Genomic DNA, 25860 nt, shown 5'->3' with positions numbered 1-25860 from the left:
CAAGAAAAGCACTCGAATAAAGTAATGCAATGTTGAAAATAAGCGTTCTTACTTTACGAAGCCGATAATTAAGAGCAGTTTCACGAATTCCCAGTGACTCATCGAGACAAAGTAGTCTAAAATATTCATTGCACAATAACCCGATAAAATTCCTCCGAAGAAAAAGACTGTGGCCGCTCGATTTATTCTGGAAATAAGAAAGATCGCTGAAGGTTTGTTTAAGTGGGACGCTCTCGCAAGTTTCGCGGATGAAAAATCGCGCTCGTGGTCTAAATCGTCTAAACATTAAGCGGAGCGCAAAATAGCTAGGAGAGACCCGGACCGTTCTATTAAAATCCGAAGCGTCCCGTGAATAATTGAATCCTATATCTCATACGCTAGAACAGTGTTCTGGCTGCGCGTTTTATACTAGAATCGGCAAGTGACACGCGCCGATTTTAATGTAACCTACTATTTATTCTCCTACATAAAAATTCACGAATTAATCCGACCATTTTTCACGCGGTAACATTCTTCATCCGAGGAGGATAAAACGTTCCAGAAAAAAAGAGAGACGGAGGAGGATTACATTTTTGCAAATAAAATTTTATACAATGTTCTTCTTAAAAATATGTGGACGTAGAAAGGGTATAGCGTTTCTATAAAGGACTTTTCGGTTGCTTTTCCCTTAAAGGGGTTGTTGTAAAAACTTGATTTCTCTTGAACCTTCTTAAAAAATATGGACTCTAATAATGAAGTCAATTTTTTTTCAATATTGATCATTGTATCCTCTAAAATTGATTATTTGTGACAGCCAAGTAAAACTGCTCACAAACAGATCGGATTCTTTTGTACGAACGTAGATAATCGTTTACAGCAATCTCAATTTCCATTTTTTCGTCGTCAAAAAATTTGTGGACACTGTTGAAACATGCGTGAATACGTACAGAAAAGTCCGATGGTAAAATATCTTTTAGTTTCATAGTAAAAAAATTGCAAAGTTGGCTTAGCATGAAGTAGCACCAAATTCGTAAAAATTTTCAACTCCGCTGAATAATTGGTCGATTGACCCTGGTAGCTGAAAAATAGGTTTGGAAAAGGGTTCGAGAACAGCACTGATTCTAAACGCGGGAAAATTAGTTATCGCGGGCCGCGGGTTAGTCGAATTGCCGTAATTGTTGAAAACCACCGGTTTCGGGGCTGGAAAAACTGCAGGCAGTGTTCCCGACGTTGTTGAAACGTCCAATTTGCGTCCCCGCTGCGGCACACGCGGTGTTTAACCGCACAACGAGCCGCGCAGAGGCCACCCGAGGGAAAAACGAGATTTACGTTTGGATGAAATTTCCTCCGACGACAATGTTTTCGAAAGGGCCCCGCCCCCCGCGCGCCGGAGAAGAATGCACGCGCCGCGAGCTCGAAACCGAAGTTTAAACAACTGAATAAACTGACCGTGAGAGCACCGGGAAGACTTTTTCCTTGTTTTCGCAGCGCTCTCCTGAAGAGGGGACCTTCAGGAATTAATTTTTTCGCAAGAAGTCCGAAGAACCACCACGATAAAGTCTTCACGTACCGTGCCGGAAACGTTCTCTGGACGGAAAACGATTTTTTCCGGTGCTAGAAAATTCTTCGACATTCATTCGGCAATTTCTTTTTCCTGAAACTATTTTGTTGGATTGTAAATATGACGTTGTTTCGAACTCCGCGACAAAGAATGCTTCGCTGCAGTCGGAGGAACAAAATTGCCAATAAGGGAGGCAACAATTTCGAAACAATTTTTCAGCGAACGCGTAACTCGGAAATTATTAGGCCGGCCTGCATATTGTTCGCGAAGAATTGCAATTTTATGTACTGCGACCCAGTGAAAACGAACAATTCCGCGCGGTAGTTTAGGGAAATTTCGTCGGAGCGGTCCAAAATTCCGCGCTGAATTATTCACAAGGGTATCATGCAGCTATGAGAAAAATACCAGCCTAGTGTTTCTTTTTGCCGGCCCGTGCGGAGATTAAAAAACAGGACGAAGAGCGGTAGGGAATTTTCGAGAATTCAGGCTAGTTCTGTCCGGTCATAACCGTGAGGGTGGAGCAGCCGAGGGGAATATTGGAATCTGTGCGAACCAGACTGCAAGAGACATCAGCGACTCGTGCATGCATATTCCATTTACTTCGCTGCTCTTATTAACGCCCTTTGCCCCGTGTTTCGCGTCCCTCTGTTACAGCTTTCGATTTCTTTCCACATAACATCTGATAGTCCTCCAACTATTCTAACAATTCATCATGTTTGCTGCTGTGCAATTATTACTCAGCAATTTCTAGCTTCATATATAGGAAGGAATGCTACGAATGCATTTTTATCTGAGATATTTTTTCGGACGGGGGCCCTGAAAACTTGAACAATGCCTCGATGAATTAACCTCAAACTTTGCATACAGATTCTAAATGAGACCCTATATCTCAGAATAAAGTCCCTTTTCAATCGAATTTTCCGTTGTTTAGTTATTAATTAAATAAGAGTCGTTTTCCGAAGATCCGTGATTAGTTTCGGGGGCCCTGAAAACTTGAACAATGCCTCGACGAATTAACCTCAAACTTTGCATACAGGTTCTAAATGAGACCCTATATCTCAGAATAAAGTCCCTTTTCAATCGAATTTTCCGTTGTTTAGTTATTAATTAAATACGAGTCGTTTTCTGAAGAGCTGTGGTAAGTTCTGGGGGCCCTGAAAACTTGAACAATGCCTCGATGAATTAACCTCAAACTTTGCATACAGGTTCTAAATGAGACCCTATATCTCAGAATAAAGTCCCTTTTCAATCGAATTTTCCGTTGTTTAGTTATTAATTAAATACGAGTCGTTTTCCGAAGATCCGTGATTAGTTCCGGGGGCCCTGAAAACTTGAACAATGCCTCGACGAATTAACCTCAAACTTTGCATACAGGTTCTAAATGAGACCCTATATCTCAGAATAAAGTCCCTTTTCAATCGAATTTTCCGTTGTTTAGTTATTAACTAAATAAAAATCGTTTTCTAGAGGGCCATGGTTAGTTCGTTGAGCAACAGAAGCCTCCCAATAAAATCGTCGTATCATCTCCAAAAATGAATATTTTAAGCTGAAAATTTTTGCACATACTCTTCAAAGCGCAGTCCAAACATAAACAAATTTTTAAAAATCTCACCCTAGCCGTTCGGCTGCAAAAAATTCCTAAACAGTGGAATGAAACCTTCCGCTTTCTTGCAGTGAGAATAAGAAACCATTGAAATCAATTACTATAAAAGTAGGATGTTTCGAATAAACGGGAGGTCGAAAAGATGAGCAATGACCTCTGACACCGGTTAAAAAATCACAAGCCAAATTGTGGCTACGGGGCTCGTATTTATCGAACGATGATCGATCGTTTCGAGTTCGTGCCGCGTTGATAAGGAACGCTGCGCTGTGACGATTTTCTATCGTTATCCATCAGCCCGTGAAGATAATGCGCGGATACGTCGATGCGTTAGAAAGTTGTTGCGACGAGTGCTCGTTAAAAAACACGGGAGGATGCAACGGGACGGGCGAGTGTGTCGAGCGCTGTGCTCCGCGGCGGCCACAGTGGGCAATTTGGACAAAATCGGATTCAAAATCAAGGAACTCTCGATAGGAACGACGTAGAGCGATGAAATGTTTTTTAAATGAAAGCTGCAACTTTGTAGAATATGGGAAAAATAGAGAGATTGTGGTACGAACGTTTTTTAACCTCGAGAAAATTCGTTAAACGCGCACAATTCAAGAAAATGTTAGTTTTTCCAATACCACGCGCGGAAAAATTTTTTTTTAAACATGCTATACATCATTTCCCATAGATTTTTTCACGCTGATTTCAAATCTGGTCTCAAAATTTGTCTACGACCTCAGAATTTTGCAAAAAATAGATTTTTCTGACAAAAACTAATGAAGTCATTTTTTCGTTGAAATGATTGGATGGTAATAATCTCCCTATTTTTCCCATATTCTACAAAGTTTCAGCTTTAATTTTAAAAAAATTTCATCGCTCTACCTCATTCCTATCGAAAGTTCCTTGATTTTGAATCCGATTTTGTCCAAATTGGATCACTGTGCGGCGTCGAGATTGAAAATTTCGCGAGCGCGATAATTATTTCGAATCGGGTGACGACTCGTCGATACGCTCGTTCTCCATGCAGATCAACCGGTCTGCTTTTCGCTAAGCGTCCGCTTTCTAAATCGCGCTTCCGACGCCCGAACATGCTCACGCGAGACCCGTCGAAAGTGGAAAGCAGAGAGAAGATCGGATATGTTCCCGGCCAGTGGAAAGTTCGGAAAAAAGAGCGGAACCGTTTCGATCCACCGTCGATAATTAACGCGTATGCTAATCGGCCTTAATTGACTTGGAAGACGGTCCGAAAACGATTTGGAAACCCGTCGGGCGCCGTCAAATACCGTTCGATTTCTCCTTGCGACGGCCGCTCGGGATCACTAATTAAGTGGAGTTGCGGGTCGATTATTAGCGAAAATGCCGGGGACCTTTGTCCGAGCAAAATTAGTTGGATCAAACGTGGGGAAAGATTGATATGGCCCCTAACAGAGTGAGCGGAGCCACGAGACCACGCCCACCGGGGCAAACCACGCCTACTCGGAGCAAGCCACGCCCACTGTACGCAATAGGAACGAGATAGATTTCCTCCAGCTCATTTTTGTAAGAGTAAGTAAGTAAGAGATTATACAGGGTGAGTCACCTAACGTTTGACATAAAAACATAATTTTTTTTCGGCATCGTGTCAGCCCCATTGTACCATTCAACTTTGTCCTTACCATATTTTACGTATCTTTAGAAACAACAAAGATATTTGAGGTGCAAACGTTAGGTGACTCACCCTGTATAGGAGCTCGTCATTTTAATAAATATTTCTAGTAAATAAAGAGAGCACATCTGGAAGATTTGTGAGGGATTACGATCTCTTCCAGGCAAGTGTGTAAAAAAAAACATTCGCGAGCATGAGTGATCCTGATAAATGTACTGTGCCTCGGAGATTCCAGGAAATGGCGTCTGACGACTCGCAAGCGCTATTGCACAAGAACCTTCCGGTCCAGATGGGTAAAGATGAATACTTAACGATGTGCGTCATCGCTTGAAATGATGCAGATTTAACGTTGACATCGTCCCGCGAAGTTAGGCAACTGTGAGAGGCCCGGATAAAGCCCAAAAGTGGATGTAAAACGCATCGCACCAGAGAAATGCGCTCCACCATGCTTGTAGCGATGAATTTTGGGTATACTTAGCTAAACGAGACCTTGAAACAGAATTGTTTGTTCCATGAATGTTTTAGCTCGAATACTTTTCGACTTGTTTGAAGATCACAATAATCTTGAGCAATTATCTGTGAAAACGGTAGAAGTACGCAGTTATATTAATATTCATAGCATCAATAATACTGAAAAAAAGGCTAATGAACGCTGTAATTGAAAGAGGAAGGACACCGTTATCGTTCCGATAAAAATACTCGGAAAAAGCATCGATTATCTAACCAACAACATGGCTGCACGAGGCTAGACTGTTATCAGGGGCTCAGACCTCGCATGTTGGAAAGACGAAAATCATGCTGATAAAATCAACGGCGTGCAGTGCCATCGGACCGGCAATTTATGTATCTCCGGGGATAATGAACCGTCTGACGTATACTTATAAGCGGCTGTTTTGTCATATTCAAAAAAATCGCTATTCGAATACAAAGACCCTCGTGGAAATTGTTCTAAATTCACAATAACCAAAACGAGACCAGAAACTCATTTCTTACGTTTGGAATCGTTTTGAATTGCAAAAATAAAAAATAAAAATCTAACAGAATGTTTATACGTAGGCTACCGAAATTAATTTTGGACGTCCACGGACGCGATGGGTATGAAAAATTCCGTATTTTTTTGGGGGGCGAGGAAGAAAATTGCGAGTAATTTTCCAGATCTGCGCAGAACGTGTTATCGAGCGAAAACTGGGAATCCCGGGTTGCAGTTTCGCAGGCCGGTTCTCAGATGGTGTTCCCGTCGTTGACAATCGCGACACGCGAATCCACTCTAGCAAATCGGCAACAGTCGACGGCAGAAAAGGGAAATGACTTTTTGACAACAGAGGAACGGGAAACGAATTTCGTGGAGTGCCGTTATCGCGCGAGCCGATACGGTTTCTGCAACTCGAGCGGCGTCGTCTCTGACAACGCGGTCCACGCGAGTGCGCCACGATGCAGAACGACAGGAGAAAGCTCTAAGATCTAATCGATCGTTGTGAATCGCAATAATGATCAAACATGAACGACTGGAGCGAGCCCTTGTTTAGAACGTTACACGCGAAGGAGCATCGAATGGCCTTATATCTCACATGACGATTATTCTTACGACTTTACTTATTATGCAACGTTTAGAAGATTAATGGCAGAACAACCGGACGAAACTTTCAATGGCATTATAATATATACGTATATATATATATGTAGTATGCTAATGTCTGCTCCAAAGATTATCATGAACTGTTGAAGGAGTCGTACACTTTGATCAGAGCTTTGTGAACTTATCTGGAGTACAGAGTCAGTCAGCATGGGATCGGAACAAAGCTCTCAAGGTGGCGCGCAAAATGCTGGCTCCGGTAGAACCAGAAACGCTCCCCTAAGGCGGGGTAAAAGTGTTCCGAGTCGCGAGAGGGTACCCGAGGACACTCCTCCGAGATGCATCAGCCCTGGCGCCAGCATTTGTTCGGATTCTGATCTACCGTATATATCTTACACGGTGAACAGACCTATTGGGGACTCGCCGAAGATGACTAACAAACAATCACAGTTGTACAGAGGCAAAAGTTTGGGTGCACAGGATATATCTAGACGTAAGAATAGCTTAGGTTCTAGCAGTTACAGGTAATGAGTTCTCTGAAGTGTTGGAATCATTTATTGGATAGAGTAAAGTTTTCATAAAAGCGACTTGTTTCAGGAAATCTACCTCCGATAAAATCCACAACATAGTAGTAGTGAAACCGGCTGCCGCAGACCCTACGGCTGACAAGGATCCTGACCTGGTCAAGTTACAAAGCATCCCCATGTTCCTACCGATCATGCGAGGTACCCTGAATCTGCCTCCAGGCGTCAGAGACCCGGAAGTACTGGAGAGGCTGGATCCGATCGGTCTGTTTAACCTGTGCGCACGCTATCAACATCACCTCAACACCAATGCTCAAATGATCGCTGGCGAACAAGCTACTTTGTGCATCAACATAGAACCAGAGGTGACCAAGATCTTCAATCTGGCGACAGAGAGGCAAAAGAAGTTCGCCAAGTTTGCCGAGCAACTGAACAAAGTACACGAGCTTAGCAAGCAGTTAACCAAGTGTCATTCTCTCCTGAATCAAACCCTGGAGAGCCTAGAGATATTGAACAATCTTCTACCCATAGAAGAGAGACTGGAACCGTTTGTATGGACTACCGGATAAATTGTCAAAGGTATCAAAGAGGTAGAAGCTACACTATATCCGGAAGTACATTGCACTGGTGCTAACATGATTCGGATCTACCTGTTAGAGTTCTTCTTTTAGTGTGTTTTCTTTTCCTGTTCGGTACAAGTCTGTATTAACAATCCTTACCCTGAGACTTCTAGTACCTACACGCATCTTGCACAGAAAGCTCTTCTATAAAAACCTACTCTATATATAAATATATATAAATATATATATATATATATGTCTATTTTCATGTTAATCCTATCGATTGTATAGTAAAAAAAGAAAAAAAAAGAAGAATACAATGTTTAATTTCAAAAATACATACAATTTCCTATGATTAAAATATCGTACATTTTATTTAAAAAAAAAACATTTAATTTGATACAATAGAATCATCTGTAATATCCTGCTCATCGCAGGTAAACAATCTATACAAATGCAACATCGTGATGTACATACCCTAGACGACTCCAGTAGATCTCTGCGCTTTTAGCCTTCTGTACGCTTCTATTACGTCGTTCTGATCTTTCTCCAACTGTCTCCTTTCTCCAATCGGTAGATTCCTAAGCTTGCCTGTCCTGTCTATTGCCTGCTTAGAGGCCTTGTTTGGTTTTTCGTTATTCTTCAGCAAGGAATGCAGCAGAAGATCCTTCTTGCCAGGCTGTAACAAGAAAACAAATATCTTTTCATTTCTGTAGAAGAAGAGAAGATAAAATTTGAAAAATACCAACCTTAGTGGTGGGATCAGCTGTCTTGGGTCTAGTCTTTATTTGTGGCGGTTCATGAGCAACTTCACCGAACTTCACTTGGTCCTTGACGTCCTTGAAGTCCTTCATATTCTCCTCTTCCTTCTTCTCCTTCTTCAACTTCAACTTCTCCCTCTTTTTCTGGCTCTTTGTCATCCTAATCTCAGGCACACCTTTCTTCTTCTTCTTCTTAATATTTTTATGCTTCGCCCTTAGTAACTCAATTTTATCTAACTCCGTCATCTCGCATTTCGAAAGTCCCTCGATGTTCCCCGTTTCCGGGTCCCTGTTCACTTGGACTCCATATTTCTTCTCAAACGCGGTCTCGTTGATGAAGTTGTGAGTGTCGCTGTTGACTCTGTGTAAAAATTGGTACTCACTTTCGCCAGACCTCTGTTTAAAAATGGGAACAACCTTGTCCGGTTTCGATTTCGGGTGCAAACTCTTCGGGGCGTCATCGCCTACGGTTATCAGTGCACTCTTCTTCTTCCTTTTCCTTTTTATTTTCGTTATCTTGCCCGACTTGACTGCCTCTTTCAACTTTATCACTCTGTTCAAACTTTTCGGTACCGCTTGCTCGTCCACATCCTTCGGTGGCGCGTTTATCTTCGTTTCTAACCTATAACGCGCAACGTCGAAATCTATGTAAATAACGCGTAAACAATATCGAATTGTTGTGCAACTCACTCTGCCTGTCGTTTTGCGTGTTGTTTGAGAGGATCCTTCACACCCCGGTGCTTCTTCCCAGGAATTTTCCGACCCATTTCCCGCTGATAAACAACAGTGCGCGGCTCTCACGTGGCTCACAATGTCGTCTGCTACAAGTAGAAACGATCGCGTTCAGAATGGCGCGCTTTCACTTCAATTCAAAATCAATCGCATGCAACCACCTCTACACGTAACATTTAACGGTCTTACAATTTCATAAATAATTAATCCCTCACTTTAAATTATCAAGCATTTTGTAATACAAGAATTTATACTCCTTAAATTTTCCCGCCCTTTCCTCGGCGCTCAAAGGCGCGCGAAAATTGAACTCGGTAAGTCAAGTTTAAAAAGATTGCCTTTCGTCAACGACAAACACAACATTTTTTAACGGAATTACTATCAAGCGTATAGAACAATTTCAATTAAATGAAAAATAAGGAAAAGGATATTGTGATAAGGAAGAGTATACTGGTAATAATAGTAAAACGTAAATATATGCGACAGTTAAACACCTTGCAAGTGGAGACATCTGGAAATGTTTGTTGCAAAATTGCAGTGATCAAGGAGGTTAGAGGACGAATCCTATCGTTTTGTTAATCGTTATGAATTTGTTCAAAAGATCCGCAACACGGCGGGAACGCGAACCATAGAATAAAATCCAATTTTCCTAATCACGTGCGTATCGTTTTTTATTTTCGCAGTTAGTCGCATCCGCAAAGTGCAACGGAAGCAACGATGAACTCGGTTCGGTTGATTGGTAAAAATCAATCATGCAAGTGTCGACAAATCTACTCCACGTGTAGAAGATGTCTCGACAATGTTCGAGAGACATCCGACGAGAAGGCAACGAAGAAAAAGGAAGCCGAAGAAGCCTCTTCGATTAACGAGTTTACAGAGCCAACGAATTGTTGCATGTCTGGCTGCATCAATTGCGTGTGGATTCAGTATGCAGAAAAATTGAGCGCCAAACTCAAAGATAGCGATGTTAACATACAGAAATTGATCCTGGAGAAGATAGAAGATCCAAACATGAAAGCTTTCCTCATGATGGAACTAAGATGCAGAAATATTCTGAAAGATTAGGTCACTTTAGTTGCGCAAAATGTATATATGTACAATAATATAGATGTAATCGAGTTTTGTACAGTACCGAATTAAAAATTACCCAATGTTTTCATTTGAGCTACCTTGTCCGCAATTCTTGAAACACGTCCAATCGCTGTGCAATTCGAACGCACCGGAAAAGCCGCCATGTTTTTCACGCAGACTGCATAGATCGCAGTCTGATGCAGACACGGACTTTTTGATTGATGGTACCCACTTTACGGGTGACGTTTTTAGTGCATTATTTTAATGAGATTACCGAGAAAAATGTTATAGTCGATGCGGCTTAAAATAGATCTTGCAGCGCGTATTATCCGCAATTGAGTCAGATGTATTTTTAGTAGTCGTAGAAACGATTACAAAGTCTATTCTGAATGTTCAAATAGAGGTTGGTTTTGGTCGATCAATTGCTAATTTATCTTTTGGTTCATTTAAATTATTTTTGTAGACAATTTCTCCCTAGAAACTGGGGACTTTGGGGAATCCTCGGTTCGCAGGTGAGGGTGCGTCATCTGGCGGAGACCCGAGCTACTTCGTACCGTTTCAACGCTGTTTACCTGGTTAATTAAAACAAAAACGACGAAACAAGCGAATTTAGTACCTGCTCGAGGATATGTAACAGTAGATTCGATTTTTCGCAGTTTCTCGTAATTCGAGATTCTGGGACACGGCAGCCGGTTTCCAGTTCAATTAAAAGCTAAAAAGATGCTCGTTGATTTCAGTTATACAACCGGATGGAAATTATAAAGTGGAATGCACGAAGCAATTACACCAGCGAAACCGTACGCGATAATAAAGATATTTCAAAGGAGCCTTGATTTCACCAAAGAACAAACATTCCTCCACGCTTTCAGCAGATCGGGGCATCGTTGACCCGGAAACCGGAAACGAAAGCGCGAGATCTCCAAACTGCCAAATTTCTATATTCTCTGGTGCCCTTTGACACCGATCAAATCGAGTGCAAGGGATCTGTTATCGGGATCCACGACCCCATAAGCACGCTCTGCGATAATCGAAGCGTCTGCGCGTATTTTTGCGCACGTTTTGCGCCGCTCGCTCGCTTATTTACATTCACATGCATATGTATAAGGGCACTCGTGCCTCTTACGCCAGTCGGGAGAATGTGTGACACGTACCGACGTGTTGGCGATCGAGGAGGCGTTCGTTCCGCTCGTTTCTCTATTTATGCTGCCAGTGACACATAAATCGCCGGAAAAATCAGCGGGCAGAAAGAGAGAGAGAGAGAGAGAGAGAGAGAGAGAGAGAGAGAGAGAGAGAGAGAGAGAGAGAGAGAGAGAGAGTGTGGGAAAGAGAGAGACGATAAAAGAGAGAACGACAAAAGAGAAAGGGAGCGATCCCGCGTGCGTGTGCACGGAGAAATGTCAAATAAACGTTGTCGCCTCGTCGCCGGGTCGAGGATTTCCGAAATTTTCAGCTCTTCGAGGGTCTTCCGCTTCCTTTCGCGTGCGAGCTCTAAAAATAATATCGAAAAACATACGCTTCGATCACTAGACCGTACTATTGCGTCGGGACTCGCGCAATGACATCAGCGATAAGCGCCGTATGTTCTGTCCACTCGTTAAGGAGAAAAATCCTGGGAGAAGTGTATTTCGTTAACGAGTACTTTGTTCATAAGATAGAGCGGAACTCGGCACGAAAATAAAGCGGCAATGGAAAATATGGAGAAAATGTGAAATCTCTAATTGCATCGATGAACTATATCTTATCACTAGACTGAAGATCTTTAAAATAAAAATTGTTTGCGTCGATTGCAAGAAACAAGGACCAAATAGAAATTCTTTTCCTGCTTTATTGACTTTAACTAGCTGATACTAATAAATTAATAATATTCCTAACTTCTTTTAAACTGTCCACTGCTTTAAATTGGGCTTGTCCATTTTTCTTATAAACGCATAAAATGGGCGGATGAAATTCGAGACAGTAGAAAGGTTAAAAGAATTTAAGAAAATTGATATATTATTAGTATTCTGCGGACCTTTAAAATAAAAATTGTTTGCATCGATTGCAAGAAACAAGGACCAAATAGAAATTCTTTTCCTGCTTTATTGACTTTAACTAGCTGATACTAATAAATTAATAATATTCCTAACTTCTTTTAAACTGTCCACTGCTTTAAATTGGGCTTATCCATTTTTCTTATAAACGCATAAAATGGGCGGATGAAATTCGAGACAGTAGAAAGGTTAAAAGAATTTAAGAAAATTGATATATTATTAGCATTCTGCGGATCTTTAAAATAAAAATTGTTTGCATCGATTGCAAGAAACAAGGACCAAATAGAAATTCTTTTCCTGCTATATTGACTTTAACAAGCTGTTACTAATAAATTAATATTGCTAAACTCTTCTAAACTGTCCACTGCTTTAAATTGAATTTATCCATTTTTGTCACAAACGCATAAAATGGGCGGATGAAGTTCGACACAGTAGAAAGATTAAAAGAACTGAAGAATATTGATAAATTATTAGTAGACTGCGGATCCTCATGCAAAATAAAAAAATGCATCGATTGCAAGACGCAGGAGCGGAATAAAAATTTATTCCTACTTTGAATTATTGTATTAAGTTGAAACCACTACGCTGACATCTTTGAATTTTTTTAATATGTCCACTGCCGTAAATTGCGGTTACCCATTTTTGTCATGAATGCATAAAACCCGCAGTCTAATTATTAGGATCATTAGAACGAGAAATAATTTCCTATTTAGTTTGTGTGCAACTCGATGCACACAATTTTTACATTGCATCAAGATCCGCAATCTATGACCCTCATGGCGGCCATAGTTGGATCCAAATTCCGTCTTAAGCCTACTTCTTTGGGACCAACGTTGATTTTATTCAAGGTAATGCAAATACCATTCGAACTGGCTTTTACAAAAATTACAATTTAGCATGTTTGCAACTTATAAATTTTGTGAAACCGTTTCGAAAGGTTTCGGAATGTTCGAGTGGAACGAAGTCGGTATACAACGCACCTCGCTCCGCAACATTGTTGACTGCGTTAACAACTGAACGCGATTGTTACGCGCGTCTAGTATAGCGTGAGCTACTGTATAGATATCGAATGACGTTCGTACACAACAGAAGTGTGTCAGCGGGAAAAAAGCGGCGCTCGTCGAAAAACGCGTTCAACTTCGTCGCGGGCCCACATAATCTTATCTTTGCCCCTGCCCACATGTCAAGTCACCGCGACCGTTCACCCACACATCGTGCACGGGAACGTCTGTGCGCACACCGATTGATAACACCGTCAGAAACGCTCGTGTCAGTATGTTGACGAGCGTTTTTTCCGCACACAGAGGACTCAGTGGACTCGCGCGCGCCCACCTTTCCATACGCTCTCGCGATCGTGCGCGCTGTGTCGCCGGAGCCTGCACGAAAATAATCGTAAAACAACAATTGTTTATTCAATAGTTTGTTTAATCACACTGTTCGTTTGACACGCTATTAGGATTCGCGAAGCTGTTGAATGGCAGCGTTCTGATAGCGACGCGTGTTGACGATGACAGTATTGCTCGCGAGGCGTAGCTAAAGAACACTGGCTTTGGATGAAATATTCGGAAATTTATTTTATTTTCTTTATTATTTTATTTAACCCTTTGCACTCGAAGCTATTTTAATTCCAAAAGGAAACATTTCTTCCGAGCTAGAATATTTCCCTTCTGTATATTTGTTTTCATGTTTCATGTACAGCATTGAAATGTTTCGTAATTTATTAAATACAAACAAATTTAACGATGCGAAACATATTTTGAATAATAATACAGCAATTTTTAGGGCTGCCTCACAGTCACCATTCGAGTGCTACGGGTTCAATTAAATTTATTTTCGTTCATCTTTTAGATTCTTTAATACTGTAATTGTCGTATGGTGTTCTAGACGTATTTTTGACAAGTTTTAATGCTTTAAAATTATCTCTATATTTACATTCAAATTTTTTTTTAGAGCATAAATGTTATTCCTTTCGGCCACCAGGGGTGTAACACATCAATGTGCAGGCGACAGTTTTGGGACAGTAGAATAGGACTGCATTGATCAGACATCCTATTGACTCCACGATTTTCTTTGCACCCACAACGATTACAACTCCTTCGTTACTGCTTTTGTTCTTCGTTCTTAGAAAAAGAAAATTTATACTTTTCTCACTTCTACATTTGCGCTGATACTAGAACGACCGAGCCCTAAACAAGAGCTACGTATATTCCTTTATACCAATAACAGGGTCGAACTTAATCAGATTTAACTTAAAAATTTCGCAAGAAAATATTTTTATAACTTTACGAATAGCAAAAGAAGAAATCTGGAATCCGTGATTTCGAAGGGCTCGGTCAAACATTCAGATAAATTCTGTGAAAGTCTGGATCTAGATTTTGCTGGAGATCTCCGTCCAGATCTGTTTTAACCAGTTAAGCGCGTTCGACGTGTACACACGTCAATCCGAAACTCTATTGCGGCGCGGTTAACGTTAATGAATTGTTAATTTCTTCTCGCATAAAAACGTAATTTTTTCTGATTTTGTTTCACTGTTCTCGTAAAATATATAATAGCGGCATTTCGCCTGCGTTCGACGTATACATTCCTGATTGCTTGATTTTAATTCGGCGCCCGTGAGGGATTTTTCAAATTAAACTCCACAGTTAACGCTTTGACTGCCAAACTAGAAACCTAAAAAATTCCATGAAATCAAAGTAACTCATTTAATGAAATAAAAATTGAGAACAATTAAATGTGTGATATTGAGCAGTCCTCCAAGTTTGTTGTGTTTCACAGATCCTAATCGGTGCAATATATTAACGTAAAAATTCATTTTAAAACCTGGACAAATAATTCCGTCACCCACATACGGGTCAATGTGTTAATAGAGTTTAAGAATTGAGATTAAAGGTCTAGAGTTGTTCTGGCGATATACATGATCGTGTATGCTAATGCGTTCTTGTCTGTTGTTAAAAGCATCAACAAAGAATATAAAAATGCCAGAAATGCTATTGCAGAAATTGCGCAACGATTGAAAGGGGAATCTGGCGATATGTATGATCGTGTATGCTAATGCGTTCTTGTCTGTTGTTAAAAGCATTAACAAAAGGTCTAGAGTTGTTCGAAAATTTAAATAACACTGGGTTAACCGGTTGAAGGATCGTAAGAGGAACGAAGAGCAGAGGATTAATGTGTGCAGGATTATTAGTACAACACCTAAAAGTCGAGCTGTTAATTTCTCCGGATCACAATCGCGTTGGTGGCGCGTGTGTGCGTGTGCGTGCGCGACCGTGTGCGTGGCTTATTTTCGCTTATGCCGCGGCGCACGCAATCTCAGAAGTGGTTCTCCCGTTGACAGGTTCCGAGCGGGTTTTCGCCGGCTTTCGAAGCCGTGTTGGATCGAGGAGTGCTACGGGATCCAGCACCGATCCTGCCTAGATCCGTCGCCCGGGATCCACGCCGTGCCGGTCGCCGGGAATATATATATAGAGTGTGCGTGTGTCTCGATCGCGATCGTGATCGACCGGCGCCACGGGCCGGAACACCAGAAACGTGACACCCGACGTGGAATTCTTATGCAACAACGGCGCGGCGCGGCGCGACGCGGCGCGACGCGACGCGACAACGCGCTGGCTCTCGGATGGATCGTGATCCATAGCGATCGTGCGACGGCCCTGCGGGAACGGAAAGGACGCGCGCATTTGCCGCTTGTGAATTATGAATGGTGACCGCGAGCACGAGCGAGTTGCGCGCGATACGCTCGCGATACGTTCGCGATACGCTTGCGGAAGCCACGGGATTCGGAATCGGACGATACGCGATCGTGTCGACGCTGACCGCGACGCTCGCGAAGACGTTGATCAGCGACGGGAAGACAGGAAGACGCGATCGAGAACGATCTAGGTGTTGAGGAAGTGAATCGTGCGATCTGTTCTTCAACAGATCCTCCGGGAATTCTTTTGTTTTGTCACGCGAACTGTGCGGAGCGTCGGTGCAAGGGATCGTTTCTGCGAGTTTGAGAAGATCCGTTCGAAATTTTAGTGATCGAGACGTGTTGTCTGGGATTTTAGAATAGATCTTTTAACATTGTCGCGCATTGGGACACGAAGTTTCAGCTTCTTGTTTTGTTACCAAGCGCTCGGCGGTACCGCAAAAATCGGGAAGCACGAGCAGACAATATTTAAAACAACAAGATTAGAGGAATTGTTTTTCTAGATTTAGTGGAATGGACTGAGAAGATCCTGAAGGATCGACGGAGAAGCAGAGTGCTCGAGAAGGTAGATCATTTTTTTAGGTTTACTAGAATAGACTGAGAAGATCGAAAAGATCGTCGGGGAAGCAGAGTGCTCGAGAAGGTAGAGGGACATGATTTAGAAAGGATATTTGCAAGGACACAAAGTTCAAAGACGATCTCAATGAAAATCTCAATGAAAATCGTCGGATTCGAGGATTTCTAAAAGCGAGCAAAACGTAGATGGTGAGTAGGTAGGTAGGTTTCAAAAGAGACTGAGAATTAAATAATTTAGAAAGAATATTCACTGAGAATTAAATAATTTTGAAAGGAAAATTCAGAAACAATATTCACTGATAATTAAAGAATTTTGAAAGGAAAATTCAGAAAGATTATTCACTGAGAATTAAATAATTTTGAAAGGATAATTCAGAAAGAATATTAACCGAGAATTAAATAATTTTGAAAGGAAAATTCAGAAAGAATATTCACTAAGAATTAAATAATTGTGAAAGAAAAATTTAGAAAGAATAATCACTGAGAATTAAATAATTTTGAAAGGAAAATTCAGAAAGAATATTCACTGAAAATTAAATAATTTTGAAAGGAGAATTCAGAAACAATATTCACTGAGAATTAAAGAATTGTGAAAGGAAAATTCAGAAACAATATTCACTAAGAATTAAATAATTGTGAAAGGAAAATTTAGAAAGAACATTCACTGATAATTAAATAATTTTGAAAGGAAAATTCAGGAAGAATATTGACTGAGAATTGAATAATTTTGAAAGGAAAATTCAGAAAGAATATTCACTGAAAATTAAATAATTTTGAAAGGAAAATTCAGAAAGATTATTCACTGAGAATTAAATAATTTTGAAAGGAAAATTCAGAAAGAATATTAACCGAGAATTAAATAATTTTGAAAGGAAAATTCAGAAAGAATATTCACTAAGAATTAAATAATTGTGAAAGAAAAATTTAGAAAGAATAATCACTGAGAATTAAATAATTTTGAAAGGAAAATTCAGAAAGAATATTCACTGAGAATTAAATAATTTTGAAAGGAAAATTCAGAAACAATATTCACTGAGAATTAAATAATTTTGAAAGGAAAATTCAGAAAGAATATTCACTAAGAATTAAATAATTGTGAAAGGAAAATTCAGAAACAATATTCACTGAGAATTAAATAATTGTGAAAGGAAAATTTAGAAACAATATTCACTGAGAATTAAAGAATTTTTAAAGGAAAATTCGAAAACAATATTCACTAAGAATTAAATAATTGTGAAAGGAAAATTTAGAAAGAACATTCACTGATAATTAAATAATTTTGAAAGGAAAATTCAGGAAGAATATTGACTGAGAATTGAATAATTTTGAAAGGAAAATTCAGAAAGAATATTCACTGAGAATTAAATAATTTTGAAAGGAAAATTCAAGAGGAATATTGACCGAGGATTAAATAATTTTGAAAGGAAAATTCAAGAGGAATATTGACCGAGAATTAAATAATTTTGAAAGGAAAATTCAAGAAGAATATTGACTGAGAATTGAATAATTTTGAAAGGAAAATTCAGAAAGAATATTCACTGAGAATTAAATAATTTTGAAAGGAAAATTCAAGAGGAATATTGACCGAGAATTAAATAATTTTGAAAGGAAAATTCAAGAGGAATATTGACCGAGAATTAAATAATTTTGAAAGGAAAATTCAGAAAGATTATTCACTGAGAATTAAATAATTTTGAAAGGATAATTCAGAAAGAATATTAACCGAGAATTAAATAATTTTGAAAGGAAAATTCAAGAAGAATATTGACTGAGAATTGAATAATTTTGAAAGGCAAATTCAGAAAGAATATTTAAAGGAAAGAAAAATTCCAAGATTATGTACTAATTTTGTGAAAGTTGTCAAACACAAGTGCATACTAGTTTAAACAGGAGAAGGAGGTTCATCGTGCTCCTTTACCATCGCTTGATTAATCGACGGTCCCGACAATCGAGGACTTCGAGGGAACAGAAAAACCGTGGAACGTGCAAAACAAGAAGATCTAGAACGTTCTTCCTTCAACCGAGAACAATACTAGTGCTGTGTAATTCTAAGGGGTGCTTTTTCCAATTCCAATAAAGACAGCAAGGTTCATCAATCTCGTATCTGAGGATCAAGGGAGGCTATCGCTAAGAATCAAACGGGAACAAATATCTTCCCGGAGCTTTCAGGGTTCTCTATTTACCGCAAAAATTGACAAAGGACTCGAGGAAGCGCAGCTTATCAAAGCATCGATAACCGAGAAAGAAGCACATTCGTCGAGGAAGTGGGCGGTCGCAGGAAGTCGCGGCGACCGTTTCCGATGCGAGTCTCGTCCGCGTCTAAGAGCAACCGCGGAAATATCGGTCGCCGTTCGCGCGGGCCTCGTGGAAAATTGATAACGATGACGGAACGGGCCGAGAATAAACGATAGAATGTGCGTTTGCCGGCGAAATCGCACGGTGTGTGGCGGTGTGTGCGGTGGACGGGGACGTGGCCGTGGAACCTGGAACGCTCCGTTCAATTTCAACGCGTCCGCTTTGCATTGCAAACTGGGGGGGCGTTTAATTATCCTTTAAACCATCCCGGCGTCTTCCGTATCAATCTTCCCGAACTCGGAAAATTCTTCTGACGGGAAAAGGGACCGAGGGAAAACGCGATTCCCGGCGAAGTCGGAGGCCGTTTTTCCGAACAAAAGGCTCGGGGCGCGAAGAGCTAAATCCGTGGGATCGCGAGGGAACGGTCGGTAAGTGGCGTCCGTGGCAAATCGTAAATTCGACTGACGTCTACGCGAAAGCCGCGTCGGGAAACGCGGGTGCGTTAAGCCGTGTAAACCTTGGCTGAGACTATTGCTGGATTTATAGGCTTTCGGGCCGCTCGAGGAAGCCTCCGGCCCGCGAAAGCGTGCTCGCCACGCGTGTAATTGAATTGTTTGCGAGTTTCCCGAGCGAGTGGACACGAGTGCCGGTCCCCGATGGTCCACCAGGAACGGACGGAAACAGAGAGAAACTTTTCTTCGTGCAACGTTCGGTAGTCTTTGCTGAAGTTCACCGCGGCCGAAAGCTATAAATAGGAATAAAGGCGGGGGGAAGGGACAACGGGTCGGAGGAACCGGGAACATCGTTCAACGAAATGCTCATGACCGAAAAAGGGTCTCACAGGGAAGGAACCAACGTGGATTCGGACGAGCATTCGACGTCGATCGCTACCGGCAACAGCGTTCCGCCATTGAACGAGCTACTCGTTAACTCGACGGTTCCTGCGGCCGTGGTTGCAGCCAAACTGAGCGAGGACTCCGCCGACGAGAACGGAAGAGCCAACCCGGAGAAACAGAGGCGAGGTATTCTTAGCAGCTTCCAAAGGAGGACGTTCAGCAGGGTCAGCTTCAAGGGAGAGACCGGCCCTTTGTTAAGCAGGTGCCTATACATCTTTATTTCTATTAGGTTGGCGAGAAAGTAATTTCGGTATTTTTAGGTGAAATTAAATCCAGTTTTTTTTATCAAAGCAATGAACTTTAATCAATAAAATATTTTCCATCTTGTTCTATGATCTTTCGCCATCTTTCTGGTAGCTTCATAATTCCGCGCTCATAAAACTTCTGATCCTTTTCGATGAAAAACTGATCCCAGTGCGATTTCAGACTATCATCATTAGCGAAAGTTTTACCATTCAAAGAGTTTTGTAAACTTCGGAATAAATGATAATCTGATGGTGCAATGTCAGGGCTATATGGTGGATGCGACGTGACTTCCCAAACAAGCTCCAATAACTTTTCACGTGTTACCAAAGATGTGTGTGGCCTAGCGTTATCATGGTGAAACACGATTCCTTTGCGATTTGCCAATTCTAGCCGTTTTTCTTTGATTGCTACATCCACTTTTGTTAGTTGTCGACGATAAACATCTGAATTGATGGTTTGGTTCCTTGGGAGAAGCTCAAAATACACAATACCTTTGTAATCCCACCAAACTGACAACATGATCTTCTTTTGGTGCAATTCAGCTTTCGGCGTGGTTTGGGCTGATTCATCGCGCTTGGACCATGATCGTTTTCGAGTTGTGTTATTGCAAACAACCCATTTCTCATCACCAGTGATGATTCGCTTCGGAAAATGGTCGATTTCATTTCGTTCGAGATGCATATCGCATATGTGGATGCGTTGCGTGAAGTGAATTTCTTTCAATTCGCGTGGAACCCAAATATCGAGCTTCTTAACGATTCCGAGACTTTTTAAACGATATTCTACAGTTGTATGCGAGACATTTAACCTGTCTGCAATCTCTCGGACAGTTATATGACGATCCGATTCGATAACGGCTTTCATTTGGTCATCGTCAACTTCAGATGGTCGACCGGAACGTTGGTCGTCTTCAAGTGAGAAATTTCCAGAACGGAATTTTTTAAACCAATTCTGGCACGTGCGTTCTGTTAAGCAATCCACACCATAAACTTCACATGTATCTTTGCGAGCCTCGGCAGCTTTTTTACCTCTACGGAAATAAAAAAGCAATACGTGCCTATAATGTTCGTTTTTGCACTCCATGTTCAAATTGACACGGAACTAACAATTTTAATCAAAATTACGTGTAATTTGCTTCGAAAGTAACCTAAAAGATGCAGTTATGAAATGTCAGAAAGAAAACAAATGTAACGTTAACAGAAGTCAATCAAACAAAACATAAAGCCATCTATTAGTGAAAACCGAAATTACTTTCTTGCCAACCTAATATCTTCCCCCTACGCACACTGGTCTAAAACCGCGAAATTTAGGGACATTTTGACAAAAAATTATTTGTCCCGTGCTTATTGCTTTCTGAATATCCATCAACCTTGAAAACGATTAAATTAATAAAATTTAGTAAATACCATTACTGTAATAAACGGTCAAAGTTGGAAGTTTTGAAGACAGCCTTCCTCATAAAAAAAATTGCTTTTCTTCTTTGAGATGACCTGACGATCCTTTTTAATATTTTACTTCCAATTTTTTTTTAAATGAAAGGTTTATCTTTAAGCTGTAAATTACCATTGTCGATTAAAAATTACTGTTTATAACGTATTAAACATGTTACGCCAAATGCAATGTAGAAAATTTTCAAAATTCTTAAGACTTCGCAAGGAATATCTTCTGTATCATATGAGATCACAGAATTTTACAAAATGGAGTCTTTTCAACATACTTTCTTCTATATAACCGTGCAAGAATTATTTCCCATCTCGTCCAATATCACGCGTTATTATTGTTTAATAGGTTCTCTGGTACTTCGTCCGGACTCTTTGACGACTAAAAAACACTTTAGGCACTAAACCAAATTTTATTTAAAGAGCGATTTTCCAAAAATTTAGAGGAATAATATATTTACTGAGCTGACTGTGTTTTGAAAAGTTGTTAAATTTGGAAATATACTTAAAAAAGTATCAAAAAAAGGTATTAACACTAGGTTTACGGTACCCATCAAAATGACGGGTTCTAATATTTTTAATTTACCGTTATTGAGATTGTGAAGATCCATCTACGTGGGATTACTCAACAAATTTATTTCTTTGGGTATGTATTATATTAAACATGGCTAAAAACTTGAACAGACACATTCTTTTTATTTTTATAAAGTAATGTAAAATACTCACTTTCAGTGCTCCGTAAAACTAGTGTTAAATAAACAAAAAGTGTGGTACATTATGCACCATTGAAAAAGATTACTTGTTAATATTCTACACCCCAAATATCACTTGAATATCTTTAATACTTTAGAAGTTATATCAAAATGTCACTAAATTTCGCATTTTAGACCACTGTGCTACACTTCGTTCGCGATAACAGGATCAACGAAATCTTAAGTATGTTAGAGACATGCCAACGATTCACTGTGAAACAATGATGAGCTCGGACTAATTTTCAGCGTTATTTTTTAAAAATAAAAACGTGTTTTGAGGAAGTTAATTTCAAAGCGAGACGAATCACTGATAACACATTTTATGCAGGTCCGTTATCTCGTTTCATATTTATTGCAAATTGTTCGTTTTTCTGAGTGACAATGGGAATAGTAAAACTGAGGACCTTCGGGGAACGAGTGTCAGTGTTACCGCGTTTCCTGGTCGGAACTCCGGGGAATCTTCTTCGAGATCTTTTAAACTGTCCCGATGAATATTTTCGGATGGATTCATAGCTTGTGAGTACTTCCGGTATTCGGTGATAGTCCGGTCTTGCGTATTTATTTTTCGGACGAAAGGAGTCTGTTCTCCAGGCGATCTTATTTCGTTTGTTTTGCAATTCCCTGCGGTTGCTGTCAAAAGCTCGGGCTTTTGAGCAACACTGAATGAAACTGAAAAGTTAATGAAAATCGTTCATCGTGTCCGTAATTGAAGAATCGTTCTTCTGCACAGAAGAATCTTTCACAGAGAAATAAATTGTAAAGGAGTATAATATGTTTATACTGCGCAGACGTTCGCACACTATTTAATGCTAAAATATTCGGGTAATTAGTGAAAAAACGAGCGCTGAAGTAAGCGTTGCAAGAATCGTTTCTCTGTATCTATTTTGTAGATTCTTTATCTTGTCAGTTTGCAAGTTGCTTCGACGAAACGAATAAAAACCGTTGTTAGCGACGAACGTCATAAGGCCGGACGCAAACATACAAAGCTGGTCTGTCGAGTGTTCCGCAAAGAGCCCATTCAGACGACGGCCAGGTGTATCCGCGTGCGGAGCATCGCCATAACTCCGTCAATGGCGCCGCGAGATTCTCGCCACACGGCGCCGCCGTCGGAAATACCGACGCCGTTGAAAACTGGATCACAATACTCGGGCCGCGACCCCGCCGAAATAGCGACCGGCCGTTCCTGTTTCCCTGCCGCGATCGGCAGAAATCCTCGCTTTTCGCGACCAGAATAGATTCGCCTAATTGCGGAAGACGCGCCGATGCGAGCGGACCCAGGGGTTCCCGCCGCGAGTCAGCTGCGTTTTCGCTTCCCCTCGGAAAACTGAATTTTCCACGTACCGACGCAAAAATTTTAAACACTGCTTGACTGCAGACTCTTGAATTTTCGAGATTTTGAAAAGGGTCGAGAGGAAAATTTTAAAATGATTCGGGGGACCTCTAGGAACTTTATGAATTAATTAGGGGTTGAAAGGAGACTTGCAATGAGACGCGTTCGATGGAAAAATTGTAAAAAGAATTCAAGGGGTCTGAAGGAACCATCAGTTAGGGGTTGAAGTATACTCTATTAAGATTAAATACTCTAACTGATAAAATCTCAAATGATCTAAGCAGTGCTAGAAGCTCTACAGTGAGCGAAATTCGTACGAAAATAAGGATTTTGCTGAACTGAAAGTGAAACTGAAACTGAAGATTATAAATATATTTATTATTACATGTTTACAAACAAAACCTTTCGCGCGAAATTCGTTTTAACGCGCGTGTAAAGAAAACAATTTAAAATTGAAAATGTATAGATATTACAAATTTAGTATTTACTATGGCCGCCATTGCTTTTCACTTTATGTAGCAAACCAATTGTGCTAACTTCTTTAAAAAAATCCAAGTCGTATGGTCCACTATTAACAAAGTTATACAAGTGAAGGTCATAATATTGCAGGTCGTTGGATTCGTCTTGACCTCGGCTATCGTACAGCGATAATAAAAATATATCGTTCCGTTTAAAAAACACTTCGATTACCTTGAAATCTGAAAAAATATAACCTCGAACAAATTTTTTTGCCTATCATAATATTTGCCTCTCTATATCAACTAGTGTTTTCCTCTGAAATTTTGTTCTATCATAAAAAAACAAGCGAGATATTATAGATGCTCGACTTAGGTGAAACACCCTGTATACACGTCAATTCAAAACTCTATTGCGGTGCGGTTAACGTTAATGAATTGTTCATTTCTTATCGAATAAAAATCTAATTCTTTATCATTTTGTTTTTACTTTTTTCGTAAAATTTATAATAGCGGCATTAGGCCTGCGTTCGACGTGTATATTCGTCATTGCTCGATTTTAATTCCGCGCCGTGCGCGATTTTTAAAATCAACCCCTAGCACTCGAATGGCGACTGTAAGGCGCCATTAAAAATTCCTGTGTCATTATTCAAAATATTTCTTACATTATTAAATTTGTTTGTATTTAATAAATTACTAAACATTTCAGTACTGTACGAGTAAATTGCACCATTTTCGTATGCATAGCATGAAAAAATATACATGGTGGTCCACGCAACTTGCACATAACATATATAACTTCCAAAGGATGCGTTGCACGAAAAAGTTTTGTATACAGAAGTTGCATGGTCTGAAGGGGTACACAATTTAGTGTATTTATTTTTTTTACAGGTGGAAGTGTTTCGGAGATTTGAAGGTCGACTTTGTTTTTTTATATGAAATACTATATTTTTTATACCAAAATATGGAAGACTGTCGAATTCTGAGTAAAAAAAGTATTGACCTTCATTAGCCCTAAACCTGATAATTAACGAGTAATTTCACTTTATTTCCTGAAAATTTTCTTACAAAGAAAAAGAAAATCATTTAATTTTATTTTTATTTTTCTAATCTGATATTACGCGAAGAAAATTTTCAGGAAATAAAATAGTTTAGTAGTTTAATTTTCTCACAAAGAAAAGGAAAATCATTTAATTTTCTTTTCATTTTTCTAACCTGATATTACGCGAACAAAATTTTCAGGAAATGAAGTAGTTTAGTAGTTTAATTTTCTTACAAAGAAAAAGAAAATCATTTAATTTTCTTTTCATTTTTCTAACCTGATATTACGCGAAGAAAATTTTCAGGAGAAATATTCGAAATATTCAATTTTCGTAAGAAATATTTAAAATTAAAATCGCTTCGAGTGCAAAGGGTTAAACTCCGCAGTTACCTGGTTAAACGAAATTCGCTCACCGTGCGTCCCGAACGAAGGCACGCAGGACGATTTCTCGCAGTTACACATGATCAACAAAATCCTTAATCATACCATCTGTGGTGTCGCGTCGATCCCGGACTTGTGAGAAATCGGATCGCGACTGGGTAAAGGTTGACGGCGAATGATTTGTATAGTCAAACTCCGGAGAACTGGTCTTTATTGGTAGATGCGAGACTTGGCTTGCTTTTGGTAACTCGAAACAGCTCGGTGTTTGAAACAGTTCCAGGTTTTACACAGTTCTGATCTTGTTACAATATTATGGAATAAAGAAAGCTCGGATGTGGTCTTAGGAAGTCGTCTATGATTGGTTGAAGGATGCGTTTTCGAAGGTGTTGGAAGTGGTGGAAAATTAGGAGGAGTGGGAGTGGAAGGTACATTTGGTTAGAGGCGGCTACGGCTATAAAACTATAAATTTCGGTACGCTAACGGTTCGCAGGTCAACGTGTGATCGTCGGCTGAGGTTTATTCGGATTTTTGGCTACTCTAAACTATGGTAGGTTTTTTATGCCGGTCATGGTCATTATACCGCGGGCGGTTAGTCTAACTGACCTTCACGGTCGTACGGATGTCCCTTTGCAGAGGGTTGTTACTCGGAACACCATCAACGATCATTGAAGAACCTGTTGCCGGAAACGATCATCTAACGCACAAAACCGATTCCACTTCTCGCACGAGTTCGAGC

The 25860-nt window shown here is 40.1% G+C and overlaps 4 protein-coding genes across 7 annotated transcripts in view; 3 read left to right on the top strand and 1 right to left on the bottom strand.

The window, feature by feature from the left end:
- Nucleotides 1–25860, top strand: part of LOC143360731 (inward rectifier potassium channel irk-1) — a 190468-nt gene that overhangs the window by 69814 nt on the left and 94794 nt on the right. For 2 of the 3 annotated variants that reach the window (XM_076799855.1, XM_076799848.1), the window contains exon 1: nt 18990–19681. The exons of the other annotated variant lie outside the window; for it this stretch is intronic. In XM_076799855.1, coding sequence (XP_076655970.1) covers nt 19398–19681 — 284 coding nt within the window. In that variant the 5' untranslated portion in view covers nt 18990–19397. Of the gene's footprint in view, nt 1–18989; nt 19682–25860 lie in introns of those variants that run through there. 3 annotated transcript variants of the gene reach the window in all.
- LOC143360938 (coiled-coil domain-containing protein 137) lies at nt 169–25860 on the bottom strand. Its single transcript, XM_076800145.1, has 5 exons — nt 25728–25860; nt 8882–9012; nt 8180–8813; nt 7908–8109; nt 169–187 (listed from the first exon to the last, which is right to left on the bottom strand). Exons 2-4 carry the CDS (start codon nt 8956–8958, stop codon nt 7909–7911), a joined length of 912 nt encoding a protein of 303 aa, XP_076656260.1. The 5' UTR covers nt 8959–9012; nt 25728–25860; the 3' UTR covers nt 169–187; nt 7908.
- On the top strand, nt 6534–7791 carry Borcs5 (BLOC-1 related complex subunit 5). The gene is made up of 2 exons (XM_076800157.1): nt 6534–6870; nt 6944–7791. The coding sequence occupies exons 1-2, from the start codon at nt 6557–6559 to the stop codon at nt 7437–7439; spliced, it is 810 nt and encodes a 269-aa protein (XP_076656272.1). The 5' UTR covers nt 6534–6556; the 3' UTR covers nt 7440–7791.
- On the top strand, nt 7314–10084 carry LOC143361059 (oxidoreductase-like domain-containing protein 1). Of its 2 annotated transcripts, none has more exons than XM_076800328.1 (2): nt 7314–7449; nt 9604–10084. In XM_076800328.1, the coding sequence occupies exon 2, from the start codon at nt 9638–9640 to the stop codon at nt 9983–9985; it is 348 nt and encodes a 115-aa protein (XP_076656443.1). In that variant the 5' UTR covers nt 7314–7449; nt 9604–9637; the 3' UTR covers nt 9986–10084. The 2 variants fall into 2 exon arrangements, with proteins under 2 accessions (XP_076656443.1, XP_076656437.1); XM_076800322.1 differs by lacking the exon at nt 7314–7449 and adding an exon at nt 9294–9469.

The sequence above is a fragment of the Halictus rubicundus genome, chromosome 1 (genome assembly GCF_050948215.1).
Source record: "Halictus rubicundus isolate RS-2024b chromosome 1, iyHalRubi1_principal, whole genome shotgun sequence".
NCBI classification, from domain to species: Eukaryota; Metazoa; Arthropoda; class Insecta; order Hymenoptera; family Halictidae; genus Halictus; species Halictus rubicundus.
Note: the sequence above shows the minus strand (reverse complement) of the source record. Positions and strands in the feature narration are given on the sequence as shown.